General features: G+C 57.8%; 2 protein-coding genes across 6 annotated transcripts in view; both read right to left on the bottom strand.

The window, feature by feature from the left end:
• SIN3A (SIN3 transcription regulator family member A) overlaps window positions 1-5,204 on the bottom strand; it is a 32,217-nt gene extending 27,013 nt beyond the window's left edge. For 2 of the 3 annotated variants that reach the window (XM_050309219.1, XM_050309220.1), the window contains exon 1: window positions 3,925-4,051. The gene's annotated coding sequence lies outside the window, so the exon portion shown is untranslated. Of the gene's footprint in view, window positions 1-3,924; window positions 4,052-5,177 lie in introns of those variants that run through there. The other variant, XM_050309218.1, reaches the window with a different exon arrangement.
• Window positions 5,205-7,996: 2,792 nt separating this feature from the next.
• Window positions 7,997-18,579, bottom strand: PTPN9 (protein tyrosine phosphatase non-receptor type 9). Of its 3 annotated transcripts, none has more exons than XM_050309230.1 (13): window positions 18,137-18,579; window positions 14,476-14,619; window positions 13,928-14,017; window positions 13,703-13,827; window positions 12,987-13,092; window positions 12,283-12,393; window positions 11,745-12,073; window positions 11,283-11,376; window positions 11,105-11,174; window positions 10,501-10,579; window positions 10,093-10,243; window positions 9,795-10,002; window positions 7,997-9,532 (listed from the first exon to the last, which is right to left on the bottom strand). In XM_050309230.1, exons 1-13 carry the CDS (start codon window positions 18,167-18,169, stop codon window positions 9,306-9,308), a joined length of 1,767 nt encoding a protein of 588 aa, XP_050165187.1. In that variant the 5' UTR covers window positions 18,170-18,579; the 3' UTR covers window positions 7,997-9,305. The 3 variants fall into 3 exon arrangements, with proteins under 3 accessions (XP_050165187.1, XP_050165186.1, XP_050165185.1); XM_050309229.1 differs by lacking the exon at window positions 18,137-18,579 and adding an exon at window positions 17,388-18,060; XM_050309228.1 differs by lacking the exon at window positions 18,137-18,579 and having other exon boundaries at window positions 14,476-18,060.
• Window positions 18,580-19,991: the final 1,412 nt, after the last annotated feature.

The following is a 19,991-nucleotide window of genomic DNA, read 5'->3' as shown; positions in this document are numbered from 1 at the left end:
TGGTGAAGCCCAGCTACAGGAGGGACTTGTATCAGGCATTTTCCCTCCAGATTACAAACAGCACTTCGCTTATGTTGTCATCTCAGAAATGCTGCACACACCAAAGTCCTTATGGACTTTGACGTGAAGATTTAGAGAGCCCCAATTCACACTGCACCATCTGTGATCTTAATTTGGGGGTGGAAAAAAGAAAAAAAGCCCTCAAATTACTGCAAGGACTGAAAGTAAGTCACAAAATTCAGGGACTTTCCTTCATTAGAAGCATTAACAGGAGGCATGTAGGAGAGCTTAGCAATACCTGAGCAAAGTCAAGAATTGCATCCCCTTCCCCCAGCATCATTTCTACCCAAACTCCCTTTAAACTCCACTTAGAGTACACTACATTCTGCCTAGGGGAGAATGGAGACTGTAGTTTTTTTTCTTTTCTGAGGTTTTTACTGTTCCCCTTCACAGGAAAAGGATGCTGCATAGGAACACTCCTAGATCTTCCCACCTGTACCACCTCCCAGCTCACCAGGTAAGATGCATCAGGCAGACACATATAGGATCCTCGGCTGGTAAAGCAAGGAAAAAATTGAGAAAATGTACATTGGGCCTCAGTAACATCACCAGAATTATGCAATTCTACACTGCCAACTTCATCAGAGGGTTTCCCCATCCATCTGCCTCACATAAGCCTCACATGGGACCAAAAGGCAAGTGGAGCACATCCCTTTCCCTCTGGTACTGAGGAGACGAGAGGAGTGGCAGTACTGACATAGAAAGAGAAGGAACAAAGCAGGGACAATGCTGGATTCAGCTGGTGGAGCACCGCAGGGCTCTCCTACTGCCCGCTCACCACTCTGTGGGAACAACAGAGGCACAAGAGCCCAGGTACTCCCCTCTTCCCTCACAAAACTGCCTCTCCGGTGGCAGCTCCGCTCCCCAGCTTTTTACCACATAATACCCCCAAAATACCCATTATTTCTATTTCAGGTTTTCCCCGAAGCAAGGTCTTCTGGCATTACAGGTCAGCTAGTGAAGTAAAAAGAAAGGCAAACAGAGACCAAGAAGAAAGCAAAACGGGAAGGTGTGCTGCCTCAGCACCTGTTGGAACCCCAGCACACCTGTGGATAAACACCATCTTCACCAACAAGTTGTAAAAGAGCTGCTGGAGAGGATTTTGGTCCCTGTGGAGCAAGGACCCCTCTGACAAAGGGCATGGAAATCGCAGAGCTGCAGAGGATGTGTTAAACACGTGAGGGCTTTTTAAAAGGCTTTCTTTTGAAGGAGAAAGGACTCAAAAGTCAGGAACAGCAAGTGTAAGTCTCAACTCCTGAGCCCGGAACAGCCACGGATGTCTTGCAGGACGTGTCACCCATAGGATTATACAGGAGCACAGCACAGTGCCTGCTGGAAAGCAGCCAGCTCAGGTTCCAGCAGCGCTAACCCAGCCACACGACTTCCAGAACATGACCCAGCTTGTTCAGCAATCGCTCCTGTACTTTTCTGCACGGTGCCACACAGCCTGTATCCCTTGCCTGTACCATGGGGATAACCCCTTGGCCACACTACAGAGAGATCACGACCAGAGGGTTATTCCAAAATGAAATGAGAAGTGCCCTTGGGAGAAAAGCGCTGGAAAAGCATCACGTGAAGGTTTTGGAGGAGTTAGGAGAATGTTCTGCAAGGTGACACGGTGACAGCTGTGCCAGTGCTCACCACGAGGCAGGTGGGACATGAATAAACCCCATTTGCCTCTGTCCAGGTGGGTAACAAGTTGGTAAGTCACTTAGAGCATTGTTTTGCCCTGTTCCCTGACTGCACCTTCCCCATGCACAGAGAGTATGATCAGAACAGTTTTATTTATTCAAATGAAAAGAGACAAGACCACAAGGAGTTGAAAAAGAGCAACACGTCCCCAAAAGTGCACCATGGGCTGAAGTGACAACTATCACAGGGCTCTTCCTGCTCCAGCTCCAACAGCCATAAAAGTTTTCCAATGCTGAAGAAGACCAGAACAGCAATCTGGACAGAAAACGATTCATAAATCCTGGAAACGTAAATGATCCGCCTGCCAATCCCAACACGATGCTCCCAGCTCCAAGACTCACATGTGCCAGGAGCCTTGTGCAGAGGGCTCCCCTGGCAATCCCAGCTCAGGCCAGGGGGAAGGCATACCCTTTCCCCACACTGCTCACAAAAGCAGCCTAAATCACCCGGAGTTTCCCCAAACTTAAGCAAATTAGTGCCATTTTATTTTGATGAAAGATCACATTGAAGGAACTCGAACAAATTCACGCCTGAGACCATGTGTCTTCAGCAGAAGGTGGGAGGGATGAAGATGAGATATACTCTGGGGTGAGAAAGCAGAGTTTCCTTCTGCAAAGAGTGCACCAGTATGAAAAACTGCTACATTCACCTGATCGGTGAAAAAAGACCCTAAAAAGTGGTTTTCTTTCCCCAGAGATCCAGCATGGACTGACACCAGGCTGCCAAGATACTTCTATGTGATGAAGGAATTTTTACAGACACTTCAAAATTACTGTATTAAAATAAAATGCCGTTTTAATTTAAAATATTGTACTGTTAATCCTACAGAATAATGTATACCTCTCTGAAATGGTATTTTTTTAAAATAATTGCAAATTAGGAAGATTGCAGTGCAGATAGATTTGTACTGAATTAAGTTGGGCGTTTCCCACTTGTTTACTGACCCCACACCTTTTAGCACAACTAAAAGTTACAAGTTAGAAGAAAAACATGAGGTGTTTGGCCAGCCTTAAGCTACACTTCAGCACACAGAGCGAGGTTTAGATTGCTCTGGACAGCACAGGAGATTGAAAATCCAGGCACAGCTCAAGATGCCACTGATAATTAGTTTTAAATAGCGCTGAAACAAGTTATTTTGCCCTAATTCAGTGGTGCAAACAAATGGATTTCTTTTGGGATGTAACTCTGCCATCGGTGCACTGAACACACGTGTATATTTGCACAAATAACAACTATTAAAACTCATTTTGAACCCAGGCCAGGAAAAGGCAGAAAAACCAGGACTCTGTTAAGCAGACACCAAGCCCGCTCATACTTTTAAAGCTGCCTGAACTTCACCAGCCTCCTGCTATCAAAAAAAAAAAAAAACCCTGAAGTTTTTTGCCCATCTAGAGATATACAGCAGCCTGAAGAATTAAAAAGGGGATAAAACACCAAGTACAAGTGTCTGGCAAGTTCAAGGCGCACAATGGAGAGGACGCGCAGAGAGAGATACGGCTCGCTACTAAAAATCTGCGGAAAATTAACGGGTGGACGCGGAGCTCTCGCGTTTCCACGCATCCAACACGCCGCTCCAACAGGTTCTCTGGGGATCGCCGCGGCATGGAGCCGCAAAACCGCGAAAAGCGGTGGCGGGGGGACCCTCCGCGATCCCGAAGCCGGACCCCCGCGGGGAGTCACTGCCCGGCAAAGCCCTTGCACGGCAACTCCGCCGGGGAAGTTGGCTGAGCCCCGGAGCCCAGGGAGCCCCGCCGGCTCGCGGCGCGGCCGGTACCGGGGCCGGGCGATGCGGGCCAGCGCTGCCGGGGGCGGTCCCGCCGCAGCCCGGGAGCGGCACCGGGCGGAGGGCGGGCGGAGGGGCGGGGGGAAGGAGGCGGCGCCCGGCTCGCAGCGCGCCCAGCGGCCGCCGCACGCTCCGCCCGCCGCTCCCGCCATGCCGGGGCCGGGACACCCCGGCGGGGCGGGGCGGGGCGGGAGGACGCGCGGCCGCCCGCGCGGGCCGGGGCTCCCCGGGGATCCGCGCCGCGGGCACCGACCGGCACCCCCCCCACACCATCCCCCGGCCCCTCTCCGCCGCCGCACCGGCAACGGGCCCCGCCCCCTGTGGATCGCCGGAGGGGGCCGGCCCCAGGCCCGGCGGGCACCCCGCCCCGCCGTCCCGCTCTGCCTTACCTCGAAGCGGGCCCTGGCGGCGGCCGGGTCTCCCTCAGGGTCCGGGGGCGGCGGGCCCCTCTGGGGCGGGCGGCGGGGCAGGCTGTCCCCGGCGCGGTGAGCGGGAGGTCCCCGCGCCCCTCCTCCCAGGCAGGGGGCGGGCGGGGTGGGCGCCGGTGCCCCGGCGGGGCGGGGGGCTCGGCGGGGGGTAAGATGGAGTAACCGTCTGTCGGCCGCCGCGGCGGAGCGCTGCCCGCTTCTCTGTTCCCCGGGAAATCCCGCCCCTCCCCGCGCAGGGGGGGAGCCCCGAGCGCCCGTTGGGCGAGGCGGACGCCCGTCACCCTCTGGGCCAATGGGCGCGCTGGCCCCGCCCACCAAGACCTCCCCTATTGGCCGCAGCCCCCAGGAAGGGGATGTGGAGAGGAAGGGAGGGCGGAGGGGGAACGACCGCCGAAGAAAAATGTCCGTATAAGCAGCGCGCCCGCCCCCGCCCCGCCCCCTCCGCCGCCCGATTGGCTGCGGGCCGAGAGCACCGGCCAATAGGCGAGCGGGGCCGCGCCACCGTCACAGCGGGGAGCCCGCCCACGCGGCGGGATTGGCCCCGCCTCCCGCGACCGTGGCCACGCCCCCCTCTCTGGGGAGCCCTTTTGTGGAATGTTTACATCGCGGCCGCGGCCCGCGCGAGCGGCGCCCCCTCTCCGCCCCCCGCGGCCCCGCCGCCGCCGAGCCGAGTTGGGCGGCGGGAGAGTAGAGCTGGCGGCGGGGCCCGGGCGGGGAAGGGGGGGAGGGCGGCGCGGCGCCCGCCTTTTGTCCCCCGACCCGTTCACTTCCGGGATGGCGGCGCCCCACGTGGGGCGGGTGGGTTACACGTGCGGGGGGGACACGGCGCACACAAACACGCACACACACACACACTCACGCACGCACGCACTCTGGTGGGGGGGGGGGCGTGGGCGGCGCGCGCGCGGCGCCGCGCGGGGGGTGTTACCCTCCGCCTTGGCAGCCAATGGGGAGGCGGGGAGGGGGCGTGGCCAGCGCGGCAGCCGCTCTACCCCCCTTCGCCCCCACCAGTCACTCGCTTCCCCACCCCCGCCACGTCGCGCGCTTCCCGCCGGCGGGATCCGGAGCGCGCGCGCGCGCGCTTCCCACCCCTCGCCCCCTCAGCTTCCAGACCCCCCCACACACCCCAGCCCCGTGGGAAGCGATTCCCGTGAAGTGTGTGTGTGGGGGAACTGGGAAAGTGTGTGTGCGTGGGGAAAGCAGCTGTTACATACCCTCCACGCGCAGGCGAGCAGCCCTGAATGGAGGGGGAACTCCCCCCGGAGCGGATTGGCCCCGCCGTGCCGATCGTCACGGCCGCATCGCCCACGGCGGGGGCGGGCGTGAGGGGGAGGCCTCACGGCGGAGGGCGGGAGGGAGCGGATTACGGCGGGGATGGCGAGCGTTCCCGTCCGCTAAAACACGAGCTGGACGTGGGGGGGTTAATGCGTTTAATTATCGTGTTTTAGTCCTTTTGGAAAGTTGTGGAGGGAGTTGCTGGGTTCCCCGCACCGAGGCTGGAGGAGCCAGGCCTCACCGCCCATTACTGCTCATCTGGGCATCCAGAGCGTGCTCAGGACGGGTGAAATACGAACACATACGCTCCACACTTCTGTTAAAATATGTATTTCAAGCATCGAACGAGGTTTAAATCTCTCTTTTTTTTTTTTTTTCTTTCCCGCTGTTTTTCCCTTTCTCAGCCTGGTCAGGGAGCAGGCAGCCAGGTGCTGCCAGGACAAGCAGGCACAGCAGGGCAGGGTCTCTCCTATGTGTCCGGGAGCTGCAACTCGGTTTAGCTGCTGGAAGGGCTCTGGTCAGGGGTGTTTGAACCTTCACGGGGCGATGTGCCGCTGGAGATCGAACCTGAGCCTTGGAAAGCACAGGCGAAGAAGGAGAAGGGCTGGGAAATGAAGCGCTCCAGAGCTAGACGCTTCCCAAACTCCCAGGACTCAAAATTACAAGCACTTAAGTAATCCTAATTAGTGAGGCGGTGTGCATGCAGCCAAGAAAGCCAAATGAGACAGGTGGGCACAGAGAGGGCAGCGCCACTTTGGGATTTCCCTGCAATGGCTTTAAATCCCCATTTCTACACTTGAGCAGCACTTCGGATTCCATATTCTTGGAATTGTCCACGGTGCAAGTTTTACCCATGGTGGCTGATCCCCATCCCTGGGGCATGTGGGGAAGGGGAGATGCTGCAGGCATCAGTCTGCCTGTGCTCGGCAGCCCATTTTTCCCACTGCTCTTCAAACAACACCAAGCTCTTATTTCCAATAACTTACGGTTGTCTGTGTAAAGTGACCACTTCCAGAGAAATCCACATTGCTGTGCTGAGCAGGATCTGCTGGCACAGGGAGATGGAGTGGATGGAACAAAACCTCGTGTTGTGCAAGAGGATCGAAAATGCTGGTTTGGACAAGAAACACAGCCCTGGAAATAGTCGGGAACAGGGGGTGAGCGTGTGGGTTGTTCGTCCATGGGAAAGGCTTACAACCCTTTCCTCTGCCACAGATGGGATCATCCTCCCTCCCTGAAGTCAGATAACTGCTGAGGTCTATGGCAGTGGCATATCCGAGCCGTTCCCATTCAGAGCTGGTGGTGGTGATTTCCATCTGTCTTCTCTGTCTAGTAATCCTATCAGACATTCAGAACACTGGGCTCCTTGGAAAAGTTTTGGTTCTCTGTGCCCAGTGTGGAATTGAGCAAAAAAGGAACAACCACCTTTACCATGTGCACAGTGTGGGCTTGGTTCGGATTTCGCAGCCTGTGGAAGGGAGACTGGGCACATTTGCGGGCCCACACGGGACACTTGGCATCACCTGCAGCTTTCAGATCTGTAGCCCACGCTTTGCCAAAAGCCCCACTGAGCCACAAAGAGCTGCTGCTGCCAGCACGTGTCTGACAAGCAGCTGCAAATGCCCCCTTCCTCCATGTGCGTGGAGAAGAAAACCCAGCTGGGTGGAGAAGTTTGGCAGCGAGGAGGGGAGGGCCCTGTGATCTTTCCTTCAGAGGAGGAGCCAACCTGCAGCGGGTGCCCCCAAAGAAACTGGAGGGCAGCCTGAGCAGGAGGAGCCGCTCTGCAGGTCACACTGCCAGGGCTGAGGCTGCTCTGGGAACACAGCTGGGTGGAAAATGATACCTGGAAGGATGGGACGCTGCACCTGAAACAGAACCACTCCACAGGCAGGAGGTGCACAACTCTAGGGATGCTCAGAACACCCACCTCTCATGCACGCCTGGGCACTGGGACGTGCAGCCCGTCCAGATGGATTCCCTGCTGCCTCCGGTTCTTTTCCAGCCTTCCAGCCCTTGTGTCTGGCCTCAGTTTGGCACAGCCAAGCCAGTCCATGCCCAGAGCACAGGGGAAAGCTTCTTTCTCTGCCAGTCCCAGACAGACTCCAGCTGAGCAAACACAGGTGCTGCTCTTCACACTTGCCAGCTGCCCCGTTCTGGGGCGCAAACTCTCTCACTGACTCCAGGGCTTCATTTGCACTAGCTGCCCTTTTGTTTCCCTCATCCCAAAGCCTCAGGCTGCAGCTGCTGCTCTGGAACTGGCGTCACATGCACCTGAAGGTGCTGGAATTGGCTGGCAGCCCGGGAGTTCCCCCTAATTTTTGTGCCCTACATGCCTGCTCAGAGCAGGTCCAGCAGCACAGAGGCAATGCCCTCATCCCCGTATCCTGCAGTGAAAGGCAGCAGCAGGCAGAGGTGGTGGCCAGACAGGAGACTGATGCTTCGGGGCTTGGCAAGGCCCTGGGAAAAGAGGCAGGAGCTCGAAGCAGGGTGGCTTGTTTCCCCCCCAGCTACCAGGCACAGCCCATCGTGCTGCTTTCCCTCCTGCCACTATCCTGCTCACCCAGGAAAGCTGCCTGCAGCCTGATTATCTCTGTCTCAGCCTCACCCAGGACAGGAGTGGCCCCAAACACAACTTCATGCTCCTCACAGTCAGTGTGTCCCCAGGGATGCAGCCAGCTTGTTTTTGGGGATCACAGCCTGTGCAAAGCCCTAAACTTCCTCCTCCTTTCCTGCCCAACTCCCCCATGACAGCAAAGAGTACTGGTCACTGGTAGTATATTTATATATCAATACAAATAAAAACAAAACAACCCCCAAAAAAGGAACAACAACAAAAAAGGTTTCTCTGAACAAGAGCAAAATAGGTACATTTACAAATACTTCTGGTTCTGGCTTGGATCAAGTTAATGTTAAATTAAAAAAAATTAACCAAACAAGCAAACAAACAAAAAAAACCAAAAAGGAACTACAAAACAAAAACTACCCCCCCCAAGATTATAAAAAAATAAGAATATACACATTCAAAGATCTTATTACAGTATAAAGTTGGGGAGGCCCAGGTGGTGGTGGGGGCTGGGGCTAAGGCTCATTGCCTCTCCAGGGCTTGGGGTTTATTCTTGCTCAGCACTTTCCCGGCCTGTGACTCAACGCAGGGCTGGGCCTGAGGGTTCCCGGTGGCGGCTTGGGAAAGCCAGGCAACCTGGTGAGCCAGCTGGTCCCTGTGTCCCCACCACCTCGTACCGAGTGACTCCTGTGGCGGTGCCCCAAGGGGCAGGGAATGCCTGTGAGCTTCACACTTCACACCCCTCTGACAACCCAAATCCTCCACACCCTCCTGGGAGCAGAGCTGCTGTCTCCACAGGGAAGGTGAGACAAGGGAAAGGGGGGGACACCACCAAGCATCCTCGTGCCTTCAGTGGGACAGGCATGAGAGTGAGTACCATGTCCCAGTGCTGCCCATGAGGGGAAAAACGGGGAAGGGGGAAGATGAGACAGAGCCAGGACCAAACTCACCGCTCCAGGGATCACAGCAGTGAGGTGGCAGGACAGCGAGAATCCTTAGGAGCTGCTAAAGGGGAGCTTGTATATATGTATCTATATAATAGCCAGGGGAGCAGAGCGGGGGTATATTATATACACACATACATACAGACACACAGAGGGAGCAGCGGGTGAGACCAGAGCACACACCTCTCCCTCAGCCCCAAGAGTGGGAATACATTTTCTAGGACTTTGCAAAGCCCCTCTCTAGGTACAGCTTTAGGTGGTCCCAACAACAACGAAATAATAAAATAAAAAAACCTCCCAACTTGAAGAGACAGACAAAACCACCTCCACAACCATCCAAACCCAACCGAAACAACGGGGAGGAGCAAGAGGCCCTTCCCGTGCCGGCGAGTGGCAGCTACTGTTTGGGTTGAATAAGGCACAGTTCCGTAGCAGTGCTGACAGCCGAGGTGCTCTGGCACCGCCACCCCAACAGCTCAGCTGAGTCCCGGCAGGCACCAAGACAGCTCAGGCAGCCCCCAGAGGATGGGAAGGGGGTGTCTGCAGGGAGGCGGGGGATCTCAGTGCCCTGGCGAGCTCTTCTCCTGGGCAGCCCGGCTGTGGTTGGCGAGCAGCAGGCCCTCACGCTGGGCGTGCTCGAGGATGGCAGTGTAGCAGAAGTAATACTGCTCGGGGGTCTGGATGCTGAAGGCGCGCTGGGTCCGCATGCGTAGCACCGTCTGGTAGATGTTCAGAGTACCCACGTCCTGCAGCTGCGACAGGCAGATGTCCAGTGCACAAAAGGTACCTGGGAACAACAATGGGATGGCATCAGCCACCAAACTGCACCGTCACTGCCCCTCGCGAGAACTGGAGTGGTGGTTCTCAGCCCCACACCGATCTCACACAGGCCAGAACTCTCCCAGGTCTGATGGCTGTGGTAAATCCTGAGGATGTGCATCCCAGGTCAACCAGCTTGCACACACACCATGGATCTCTGGGAGGGAAATGTCCCAGCGAAGCTGAACTTGTCATCTCACCAGCCCCAAGACCTCCACTGCACCCGTTACCTGTCCTGCCGATGCCGGCGCTGCAGTGGACCACGACCGGTGGTCCCCTAGGGTGACCCTTGAAGCGAGGTCCCAGGGTGCTGACAGCCACCCTCTGCTGCTGCTTCACAGCCCCCAAAAAGTCAATGAGCGTGGCGGCGGAGGAGGGAATGCCATAATCTGGCCAGCTCAGGTACTGGAAGTGGGACACCAGCCGCCGCTCCCTGGTCTGGGGAAAGCAGGGGAATTAGACCCTCTCCCATCCTCGGACCCACCGTGCCCCCGTGCTGACCCCCCCAGGGCAGCTGTGGCCACGCACCTCCGAGCTGTGGATCTCCAGAATGGTTTTCTTGTAATGGCTGAGGTTCTCCACACCCAGGTTGGTGATGGTCAGGGCCCCGAAGCACACCTGGAAATCCTTCTCCAGTGGCCAGTACTGGCCACACTTCCTCCTGCCTCCCTCCTCTAGCCTGAGAGCAGGACAAAGACAAGCTGTTTATGTCCTTCTTGCCCTGCTTGGGACATGTCCCATGCCACTCAGCCTTGGTTCTTCAGGAATCCCGCAGGGACCAAACAGTCTGAACTTGATGCGATGCCCCCCACTGTGGGGCTCTGGCTGGCACCATGGCTGCAGGGTCACTGCACAGAGTCCAGCACTGCTCATCCCGCACCAAAAATGCTCATTTTGCACAGAAAAAGAGGTCTGTGTCCCTCCATGAGCACTCACCGGGTTGTCATCACTATCACCAGGACGTTCTGCTCCCATACCATGCGCCAGAAGTCACCATAGGTGTTTTCCAGAGGCCCTGAGGGGACAACCCACACTTCAGCCCAAAACCTAATGGATTTGGGCAAACCCCTTTGCCCAGCTGCTCCACCAGCACTCCCATCATCCTCACAGGGAATGACAGTCCCTTCCTGTTGGGACTTACCCAGCTGTGGCTCCACCTGCCCTGCCTGGAGCTGCCACTGATTGCCCCCCCCAGCACTGAATCCCTACAGCTCAGCACTGATCCCCCATCTCCGCTCATCCCTGGGCAGAAAGGGCAAATCCAGTGCAGGATAGGGGCAGGAGGGAGGGGACTGCTATCATGGATGGAGAAGGATGGATCCTCTCCCTCGAGAAACTCAACTCCCTCCTGGCTGGAGACTGGGAGGGAAATAAGTACACCCAGGGAGGAGTAAATATACCCAGAGAGAAAGGGGACCTGCTGGGCAGTGTCCTTCTCCTGGAACATCCCCCAGCACAGCTGGTGGCTGCCACTGGGCAGGGAGGTGAAGCCCATAGCTGCATCAGGAGCAGAATAACCTCTCAGAGGCTCGGGCCATACCCTGAGTGCCAATGTAAGCGTTCCTCTGCTTGTAGCCATCCATGAAGCTTGCGTTGATGTAGTCAGTCAGCTGCAGGGAGAAAAGGCATGGATGAGATAAGGCTTCCAGAACCCTGTATCCAGGATGGCTGCATCAGCTTCCCGCAGGACTGCGAGTTTCCATCCCAGGCTGCCTCACCTCTGGGCGACTGTACGGCTTCGCCAGCTTGACGCGGGTTTGGTCCAGGCAGGGCACGTCCCCATACCGGTTCTTCTCCTGGTTGTAGGGTGCCCTGGGAGGGAGGGGAAGAGGGAAGCAGGGCTGTTTTCCAGGCAGGGAAGGCAAAGGGAGCATGCTTTCCCTCTGCACAAACCTCTGGAGCCTGTAGCCTAGGCTCTGCTGCCATCACCTGGCCAAAGCCTCAGGAGGTGGAGTCCCTGCCAGTTCCTGGTCCCTGCTGTTCCCTGTGGCTCCCTCCTACCCCGGGGGGCTGCAGGACCCACAAGGGGGCTCACACCATCCCTAGGCCGGGATTCTCTGTTGCTAACCCAAAGTACCACACCCTAAAGAGGCCGATGGACCACCATCCAGAAGTGTGGGGAAGGGGGCACTCAGCTTTTTGGGGCGAGAGGGGCCCCTGACTCCTTTCCCCCAACTCACAGAGAGCAGACAAAGGTGCCAGCCGGACTCCTGCGCCGAATATCTTCATACTCTTCGTAGATGCCCCGTTTCTGCTTGTGACTGACATGATCCAGCAGCTCCTGGAGGGTCATGGACTTGGGCCCAGGGACGTGGACGGAGCCATTATCTTTGGGGGCCGCCAGCGGCACCAGGATGAGCTCGTCCAGGGGGTCGGGGTGCCCATTCTGCTGGGGCAGGAACCGGCAGTTCCAGCTCAGAGGGTCCAGTTTGAGGGACCCCCCGAGGTACTCGGGGAGGCATTCCCGGGGCAGGTGTTCCTTCAGCTCCGACATCTTCACCATCTGCACCTGTGTGAGGAAGAGGAAAGGCAGGGGTGACTCCAAGAAAGCTGGAGAGGATTCTGGGGTTTGGGACAGGGATGCCAAAGGTCTGGTGCTCAGCAGCTTCCAGCAGATGGGGCTGAGCGGCACAAGCTGCTTCCACCATCCTGTCCCAAAGGAAAAGCAGCCTCAGCTCTCCCTGATGAGGGTCCTGTGCCAGGAGGGTCCCCACTCACCCGCTCCCGCAGCTTCTCCTTCAGCAGCAGGCTGATGATGGAGTAGGGCACACGGAACCACATGGGTGCTCCCACGATGAAAACTTTCTTGAGCCGAGCTGGGAAGGCACCCTGCAAGCAGGAGGAGGGGGTCAGATCCACTCTGTTGTGGCAGGAGACACGTCCCAGCAGAGGTGACAACCAGCAAAAGGACCCTGCAGTGGCAATGCCACACCCAAAGCGTGCCTTGCACGCTCATGGTTGTGCTTGTTTTTATGTGCCAAATTCCTTGGAATTCGGTAGGCAGAGGGTTTGTCTCTGCAGGGGAGAGGTGAGGACCAGGAACTGGGATCGTGCAGAGAACACACTTCGGCCAGCATTTACTGTTACTGTTTTTTTCCAGAGAAGGCACCAAATGCCAAGATGATTAAAAAATAATTTGCATCTGTTTTCCCAAAAGCGCTGCCAGCAGCTGTGAGGGGAATCTGGCCCGGGGACAGCTGATCTCTGCTGCCCGTGGGACACCACAGCCTCAGCTGGGTCCAGCCTGGCAGGCTCCCAGTGCCCTCCTGAGGTCCTGCGGGGCTGGAGCCTGTGCTCCTCAGCCAAGACGTGGTCAGCATGGTCTGGGGTGAAAATTGATGCCAAAACCACAGGTCTTCAGGTTCTCAGTGAGCAAGCGGCCCATGCACTGTCCCTGCACACAGGGTCACCCCGGACATCACCTTAAGCAGGTTGAGGATCTTCTTGCTGAGATCCAGCTCAAAGTTGGTGTACTGTGACCCCGCCATGTCGTAGATGAACACCAGCCCATTCCTTTGCGTCTCAAAGCTGAGAGAGAGGAAAGAGAAACATCAACCCCACAACATGCAAACACCTGACTCCTGCAGCAGCAGCTCTGCCCCACACTGACCCCTAAAAATCCCTTTATGTGCTTCCAGAAGGACTCAGAGACCCAAACCTCGCTTCTGCATTTCCAGCTGCTCCACCACACCTCTTCCTACAACCTTCATTTAAGCCTGGCTGATACCTTAAGCCTGTCTAAGCGTTATCACCCATGATGGGTAAGGTCAAAAACAGAAAGAGCCCAGCAGGAGGCTGGGGAGGGGGAATTTGGGGGAATGTCCTGGCTTCATATTTTTGTCAGGACTCACATTACGCCTGGCTGATGGCAGGGCTGCCTCCTCCCCAGCCAAAGCCTGCAGGAATTTGGGGCTTTCCTAAACTGAACCCAGGGCGTAGACAGGGCAAGGCTGCAAAAGGGCCTGGGTTCAGGGCACGGGGGATTTTGTTCCTCAGCTGAACGCCTCCATGGGGGAGAGGGGATGGAGTTCAAACCAGGGAATTTCAAGGCACAGGGAGCAGTGACCACCCTGGGAGGGAAGGGACTCCCTAGGACCCACCAGTGTGAGACAGGGTACCTCGGCAGAGGCGGGCTCACCTCTCCACGGCTTGGTCTAGCAGGTAGAAGAGTGCCTGGAGCACCACGTGCTGCACACTCTTGCTGGGGTGATGCAGCTTGGCTGTGAACAGGGCGATAGAGGCTCCCGAGGGGTCCCGCACGCTCTGCCGAGGAAACAGGGTCAGGCTTCTGCAGCATCCACGCAGAGCAGAGCAAGGATGAGCCACCCAGCTGGGATAATTTGGGGCGGTACACCCCACCTACCAGAATGGTGAACTTCCCGCTGAGCAGCTCCGAGCGCAGCGGCTCCTCATGTGGCTTCAGCTTCACAATTCCCTCCTTCAGCCGTGTCTCCTGTGGGCAGGGAGCCGGCATGACAGGGGGCACGGGCACCCCAGGTGTCTGCCCACCACTGCGGCCCCACAGGGCACCCAGCCCTCCAAGGGAACCTCTGCTCCATGAGCCCATTTTCCAGCACGCACCCCAGCACGGGGAGGAGCAGCCTTGCAAAACCAGGCTGGGAAGGACCTATGTGGATCTAAACCCTTAATATACGGGGAGACGCCCTATGGGCAGCACACATGGGTCAGGAGGGCACCTTGTGAGCTGCTCTCAGCAGAGGGGAGGGGATTGGGATCAGTGAGATCTCCATGGTGACCTGCCTTGGCTGAAAAAGGATTTTCCAGCTGGATAAAACTTATATGGGAAGTGGGAAAAAAAAAAAGAGAAGGGGGAGGGTAATCCTCAGGAGCAGGGATCTCCCACAGAGCAGGAATCCCTTGCCCAGGAGGGTCCCAGCCCCGCTCACTTACCCGGTAGGAGTGGAAGAGTTCGATGGCCCGCAGGACGTCGAACTTGCGGGCCATGAGGAACTTGACAGCCACGTTCCAGGAGAGCGGGGACACATTATACTGGCCTGTCCACTTGTTGATCTCCTCCAGGAACTGCTTGGTTGCCTGTGGAAGAGGCCAGGGGCATGCAGTGAGACAGGGTGGGAGGAAGAGGAGAGCCCGAGGAGCATCCCTGGTCAGGGTGGGAGCTACAGTCCTCAGCAAACCCAGCAGCTCCTCCGGGTGAAGTGGAGAGCTCCACAACAAAAGGGGTAAGGGCAGCGGAGATGGAGATGGGGGAAATACCAGCATGGGAAAGGGAGAAAGTGGTAGGAAAAATGGCCTCGGGGCTCATGGAAGGGAAAGGGGGAGCAAGAAGAGCATTTTACAGGCATCAAACTCCCATTCAGACACAGTAAAACCAGCACAGCAGGTACCCATCACCTGGCAGCAGCTCCTGGGGCTGCAGCTCCTCCATGGAGCAGCGAACCTGGCTGTGGGAACACAAGTAAAGAGCACGGAGGGCTGACACTTCGACCTGTTACAGGACATGGACCAGCTGACCCAGTAACACCAGTTTCACACGGCCACGGAAGACCAGGAGGGTCCCAGGATGCAGCTTTGCTTTCTGCTGCATATTTATCCCCTGTCCCACACAGGAGCCCCAGGGGAGATGGGGCAGTGCAGCCCAGCCTTCCACCACATCCTGCTCAAAGGATACAGGCAGGATGGAGGGAGTCCCCAAAATGCCTCACTTCCACTGGGGGCACACCCCAAAATGGAGGAGTTTCCATCCTCTCTAGAGTGGAGGATGGCAATGTCATCCAAAGAGGAGGAGGGACAGGGAGTGCTGAAGGCTGGCTCCGGGAGCAGGGAGCGTAGGCAGACGGTGGTGTTGGATGTCAGGCGGCAGCACAAAGTTACTGGGAGCTATTCAGAGCTACTGGGAACTATTGAGCCAGAAAAGGTTGTTGGTGTTAATGACTTCCGACAGGAGGAAGCGAAAGGCTGGGGTTTATCGGCGGCACGAGGCTCAGCAGGGGCAGTGAGCCCTTCTCCTGGGATGAGCTGAAGGACCCCAGCTCATCTGAGGGGTCTCTCCCCCAGCACATCACAGCCAGAAGCACCCTAACTCCCGGGAGAGCACATGGGAAAATAATACAGGAACCATCTTCAGCCTTAACACAGCACACAACCACATGTATGCATATAGGAATATATCCTATCCATAAATATATCCTATCCAATACATCCTGGCTGTACCTTCGCTCCTCCAGGGCATCCCCAGAATCTAAGGCTGGGGATGCAAACCCAAAATAACAACGGAGATGCTCCTTCCCCAGCATGTGCAGGATGGCCCAGGGATGGAGGTGAGTGCCAGGTACAGTCCCACTGCCCTTGGACAGAGACCTGACACTGCAGCCTGGGATGGTAACGATATCCCAGCATGATGGAAAGGGAGTCCCCAGATGATGGGAAGAGGGGCTAAGGGGCACAGCGGCAGTGAGGAGAGGATGCAACATATGGTTGAGGTCTCCTTCCTCAACATCTAACCCGTCACACTTCACACAGTCCTGCTTCCAGCATCCATCACGAGGGATGCCACGCTTTTTGCAAGGGGGAAGACGCGCAAGAACAAGCGCTGGCTTTGCAGGGCAGCTCAGCCATGAATTCCAGCTTTCCCTGGGAACAAAACCAAATTCCAAACTTACCAGTGCCGGCATTCAACAGCAGGGAGCCAGGCGCTATCAACCATAGCTCTGCCGCCTTCGAGCACTCCGCTGGGTCTCATTATCTGTTCCTAGCCCTGATCCCACGTGGACTTATACGGGTACCAATCCTTGTGGAGCACGGATTGCTCCACACGCCAAAACAAAGCCCATGACCCAGACCTGCCGCAAGAAGCTCCATTCCAGCAGCACTGTGAGTGAAATTGTCTGTGGTCGGGTGTTTGGAACAATGCTGGTCTTTGGAGTGCTGGCGTCATCCGTGTCCCCGCTCTGCTGTGCCGCGGCAGGGTGGTGACAAAGCCACCGCCGCTGGAACATGGGGGCTCTTCCAGCCCTCCTCCCCCAGGCAGCAAAACTACCCTCCTTCTTCAGCCTGGGGAAGGGGGGATAAAGCTGTGAAAACTGCAGCTGGGCTGAAAACCTCAAGGAAAAATGGTTTGGCTCCTCTGGGATAAGCTAGGGAGGGAACTGCAGAGCGCGGGCAGAGATGTCCCAAGACTTGCAGGGAGAGGAGAGGGGCGAATTTCCCTGACCTTGCTGTCAGTAACAGGGGAGAGCGGAGGAAATCCTGATGGTCATGAAAAGGATGAAGGGGTGGCAGGAAGGGGATGTCCCAGCCCAAACCACCCAAGAAAGGAGGGAAACTTCCACTATTTTGGCTTCCAAGCCACCGTGGGCAGCACCGAAGGCAGCCTTCCCCACCCCAGGATGATGATCCAAACCTGGAGCCACTACTGCAAACATACCTTTATCTTCTCCATCCAATATTCCTGCATGAACCAAACATCTCAGATCCCCCTGCCGGGACACGGGCCCAGTTACAGCTCCTGCTGCAAGCCAACCCTCCCTGCCCCCGCAGGCTCCATTATAGCCCCATTGCTGGAAGCTTTGCCGCCTTCACATCACAGAAGAAAAGCAAATCTCAGGCACCTGCGGGGATGGAGGGCAAGAACAACCCCCGTTCCTTGAGATTTTATCACCCTGGAGATAGCAGTACTGCTCCCAGGAGGAAAAATGCCTGCATTTCCTGAGCACCAGCGCAGGCTGCAGGAGGGGCTCCTCCATGGGGGTATTGGGAACTCGAGATCTCATTCCCAACTCTCCTAAACCTAGGATCGAAGGATTTTTAAAGGAGAAAACCGACCAAACAACTGGAAAACCAACCATTTTGGAAGGAAAACCGGACCTTTCCGCCTTCGCGTGGCACTCCCCAACGCCACCAAGGTGGCTGATGCGACAGCCCGAGCGCGGGGCACAGGTACCCTCCAGCAGCACGCCCAGCCCCGCTCCCAGGCTCCGCATCCCCATCCAGAGGGAAGCCCAGCGGCCGTGGCTCAGCCGGGTGGGCAAACCCGGGGACGAGGACAAAGGAGGGAACAGCCAGGGATTGCTCCGGCCATCCGAGGTGCCCCCGCGGGCTCCTGGGCCCCGCTCCCCGAGCCCGGCAACATCCTCCCGCGGTGACGCAAGGCCGGGGAGGAAGCCGGGACGTCACGGGAGGCCTGGGGCGTGGGAAGCGCGTGCACACACATCCCCACGCACCATCCCCACGCATCATCCCCACGCCAGCCTGCCCACGGCAGGGAGGCCTGCCAGGAGGGACGCGCTGTTTTGGGGGTGTGGGACCCACCCCTGCAAGGGCTGCTGGAGTGCGGGACACTGGGGAGTTGCGTGGATGTGGGGGGGCTGTAAGGTGTGCGCTGCGTGGGTTGAGGGGGTTGCGTGGGTGGATGGGGTGGGGGCTTCCCATGGGGCGAACCGCCCCGCTGGGAAAAAAAACAGCCCTGCAATCCGGGGTAGCCAAAAAAAAAATGATGGGAGAGGAGCGGCGGGAGGGGGTGCGGGGGAGATGTGTGCAGCGCTCGGGGTCCTGCCCAGCGCGGCCCGGGGAAGGGGAGCCCGGCGGGACCTACCTGCTCCTCCTCGGCGCTGAGCTCCGCGGCCATGCTGCGCAGCGGGCCGGGCCGGGATGAGCCGTGCCGGGCCGGGATGAGCCGTGCCGGGCCGGGATGAGCCGAGCCGAGCCGGGCCGGTCTAAGCGGCGGGCGCCCCGGCGGAGCCCATCCCCGGCGCTGCGGGCACCGGCCCCTCCCGGCGGCGAAGGCGGCTCCGCCCCGGGGGCCCCGCCGAAAGCGCCGAAAAAATTAAAACAAAATAAAAAATAATGGATATATTTTATAATATATATAGTGTGTGTGTATATATATATATATATATATATATATGCGTGTATGTCTGAGCACGCCGGGAAGTTTGGCTCGGACCGGGAGCGCCGCTCCGCTGGGCCGGGCCGGGCCGAGCTCCCGCCCCGCTCCGCTCCGCTCTGCCCCGGCGGGGGCGGCGGCAGGAAGCGCCCGCACACCCCGATCCCTCCTCTCCGTCCCCTCCCCGCGGCTCGGCCAGCCCCGGAGGGCGGGCGGGGGACAGGAAGGCCTCTCCGGCGGGGGGGGCCGAGCGGGGGGCAGCAGCCGGGATGGGGCTGGAGGGGCCCGATCGCCCCCGCCCCGCTCCGCCCCGGCTCCCCCAGCCCCAGTTCCGGCCACGGCAGGCGGGAGCGCCGCCGCTAAAATGGTGGCAGCATCCTCCTCTCCTGCTGGTGCTGGATGAGATTCCCGGCACAGCATTTTCCCCTGCCGGTATTCCAGCCTCGCGGCCTTCCTCCCCCCACCCCCCCCCACGAGCAGCAGTCTGGGATTTCCAGGCGCCTCTTTCCACTCCCTCCTCTGCAATCCGTAAATTGCATTTCCCGGCTGGGCGCAGGTGTCAGCGCCTGGATGGAGAGTCCCGAAGCTCCTCCGGGAAGGAGCGGGGAAATTCCGGAGAGCACAGCAGCAGTCCCACCAAAAAGCCAGGCCCTGGGACAAGGGGACATTTTGTTCAGCCGAGGAGCACTGCGCTGGCAGCGTGCCCACAGCCGGAGCCTGTGCACCTAACTGGGAGAAAATGGAAGAAAGGCAAAGGGAAGGGGCTGAGCCCCGTCTGGATGAGGGCTCCAGGCTGGTTCTGTCCCCCGGAGACACAGACCACGTCTCCAGGTCGAGCTGCCGGCTCAGCTCTCCTGCCCCAGGCCAAATTTCAGCTGCCGGGGAGGGAATGGGGGGCGTGACCCCCTCCGTTGGAGCTGCTGCCTGTTCCAGCTGGGAACGGGATCACACCCAGCAAACAGAACAGTCACAGCATCAAACTGCACTGGCCCCGGCGACTTCCGTTTGACACCCTCTCTCCAAACACAGCCTTTGGTTCCCAACAGGAATTGTAATGCAAATATTTATTTCACCAGCCCAGCTCGTGCTTTTAAAAGAGAAACTATGAGGCATCATCTGGAGCCGGCAGTGGCTTCCCTCTTGTTCTCTCTCCTCCATCCATCAGAGCACACAGCCCCTCTTTGGCTGTATTTCCTCTCCTTCCCTTGGCTGGAGGGCCTCGGAAGGCTGCTGGAGGGCAGTAACCTGAGTGCAGCTTTCTCTGCCTTAAGGGATGCACAAATCTTCCATCCAGATGTCCACCTCCGGGTTTAATTGCCTGACGGAAGGAAAACTGTGCTGACAGGAGGCTGGATGCAGTCTCCTGTTCAGCATTCTTCCTGCAGATTTCTGCCTACCAGAGAGGCTGAAGGTGGGTACCTTTGAGGGATGGGGAGGATAAGGCAGTCCAGGTGTCTGTCGTCTTTCCCTGAGCCAGCTGCTTCACATGCCAAAAAAATAATACTGAACATTATAACATAAGCAGCTCTTGGAAAGAGACAGCTCCAAATACTGCAGAGCCAAG

The sequence above is a fragment of the Myiozetetes cayanensis genome, unplaced genomic scaffold (assembly GCF_022539395.1).
Source record: "Myiozetetes cayanensis isolate MyiCay16 unplaced genomic scaffold, myiCay2020 scf14, whole genome shotgun sequence".
NCBI classification, from domain to species: Eukaryota; Metazoa; Chordata; class Aves; order Passeriformes; family Tyrannidae; genus Myiozetetes; species Myiozetetes cayanensis.
Note: the sequence above shows the minus strand (reverse complement) of the source record. Positions and strands in the feature narration are given on the sequence as shown.

Coding starts and splice junctions, on each gene's coding strand:
- PTPN9 (XM_050309228.1), bottom strand. CDS start 14,805: ATGCTGGTATTTCCCCCATCTCCATCTCCGCTGCCCTTACCCCTTTTG. Junction 10,580..11,104: donor CGCTTACATTGGCACTCAGG/GTATGGCCCGAG, acceptor TTGTCCCCTCAG/GGCCTCTGGAAAACACCTAT. Junction 10,244..10,500: donor GTGATAGTGATGACAACCCG/GTGAGTGCTCAT, acceptor TCCTGCTCTCAG/GCTAGAGGAGGGAGGCAGGA.